Consider the following 1,639-nt stretch of genomic DNA (forward strand, 5'->3'; position numbering starts at 1 on the left):
TTAACTTTGTACTCATAGCACTTTATATTTGTGCAGCTTTGCCATCAGGGTATATTTCCATAAATAGGATATCTGGGTTAAAAAGTATATGCATTTGATATCTGGGCAGGTATTGTCAGATTCCTTTCCATAGGATTGTACCATTCTATGTGCCAGCAGTGATTTCTTTTTTTATATATAAAATTTTAATTTTAAAAATGTATTCATTATCTTATCCTTCATTTTTGTACAATGTATAGTCTCCCCTTGAAATTCCCACCAGTTCACGGGTGCACAATCACCATAGTCCCTTGTGCTCTTCTTATACGTCCTGGTCTTTCTTCCTCCTCTTCCCCGACAGGATGTCTCAGAGCTATAGTTGTCTAATGATTTTGATTTTTACATTATTATACTTTTTACTGATTTTTTTTTGTTTTCTCTACATTCCTCCTGTAAGTGAGACCATTTGATATTTTTCTTTTTCTTTCTATTTCACTGAGCATAATCCCTTCCAGCTCCATCCATGTTGCTGTGAAGGACATGAGTTTATCCTTTTTGATTGCTGAGTAATAGTCCACTGTGTAAATATTCCACATCTCCTTAATCTAGGCATCTACTTTTTGGCATCTGGGTTGTGTCCATAGCTTACCTATTATAAATTGTACCAACAGTGATTTCTGAGAATGCCTGGACAGCAAGTGACTTGTGAAAATACTGTATTTTTTGTCATTCTGACAAGTAAGGTGTTTCATTAACATTTCAATGTCTCTTTACTCAGGTTTTGCATGTGTAATTACATTTCTGATATCTTGCACTCATCTTTCAGTTTCACCTCTTGTCCTTCCTCACTGTCCGCAGCATTGGCTACTATTTATCACACATATTACTAGCAAAGCTAACAGAGATAGAACTGATATTTAACAGTTAACTCTGAAGCCTTCTTTCCACTGCATAACCATGACACCAAAACAACGTTCCGCCTCCATTGCCTGGAAAACTCATCTTCTGCTCTGAGAATCTTTGTATCTTGACTCTACCTAAACTGAAGTTCATAGTCCCAACACCTTTAATACTGCATACGTCTAGTTTTGAGTCGCTTTCCTGGGATGAGGGGTGTGTGTTTTGGCACTAAGCCTGTGATGACGTTCTCCACTTAGTAGACGCTCCATAAAATATTTGACGAATGACTCAGAGAGTGAAGGCTAAAATTGTAGCAGGTGGGTTAGCTCCCGGACTTGCTAAGATTCAACCGCCAGAGGGCCCAAGTAACTCCGCCTCTACAACCCGCAGATCCCAGCAGGTCCAACCTCCCGCTTACGTCCCGTCCCAAGCTCCACCCCCAAGTCAACAGGCACTTCCGCCCAGGAGGCCACGCCTTCCACTCTCCACCTTCTTTCCTTGGGCCTGGCCCACCGACCTACGCGAGCCCCGCGCGCTCCCAAGCATAGGCCCCGCCTCCACGCCGGTCGTGAAGACGCTACGAAGGGCCCGCCCCACGGCCTACGTCAGTGCGTCGGGGCGTGGCCGAGGTCGGCAAGGTCCGCGCGCACGCGTAAGAACTTGGGCTCGCCAGTAAGCGGGCCCGCGTTGCTGTCCCAAGCCGCCGGTCTGCTTCAAGCGGTCTTCGCGGCCCGAGGCCGCCGGTCGCCGCCTGCCCGCC

General features: G+C 45.6%; 1 protein-coding gene across 1 annotated transcript in view; it reads left to right on the plus strand.

Annotated features, from left to right (window-relative positions):
• Positions 1-1,162: 1,162 nt before the first annotated feature.
• The window catches only part of AFG3L2 (AFG3-like AAA ATPase 2), a 50,527-nt gene continuing 50,050 nt past the window's right edge, over positions 1,163-1,639 (plus strand). The window contains exon 1 of the mRNA XM_004683970.2: positions 1,163-1,531. Coding sequence (XP_004684027.2) covers positions 1,163-1,531 — 369 coding nt within the window. The remainder of the gene's footprint in view (positions 1,532-1,639) is intronic.

This window comes from Condylura cristata, unplaced genomic scaffold (genome assembly GCF_000260355.1).
Source record: "Condylura cristata isolate star-nosed mole 26May11 unplaced genomic scaffold, ConCri1.0 scaffold00016, whole genome shotgun sequence".
Lineage (NCBI taxonomy): Eukaryota > Metazoa > Chordata > Mammalia > Eulipotyphla > Talpidae > Condylura > Condylura cristata.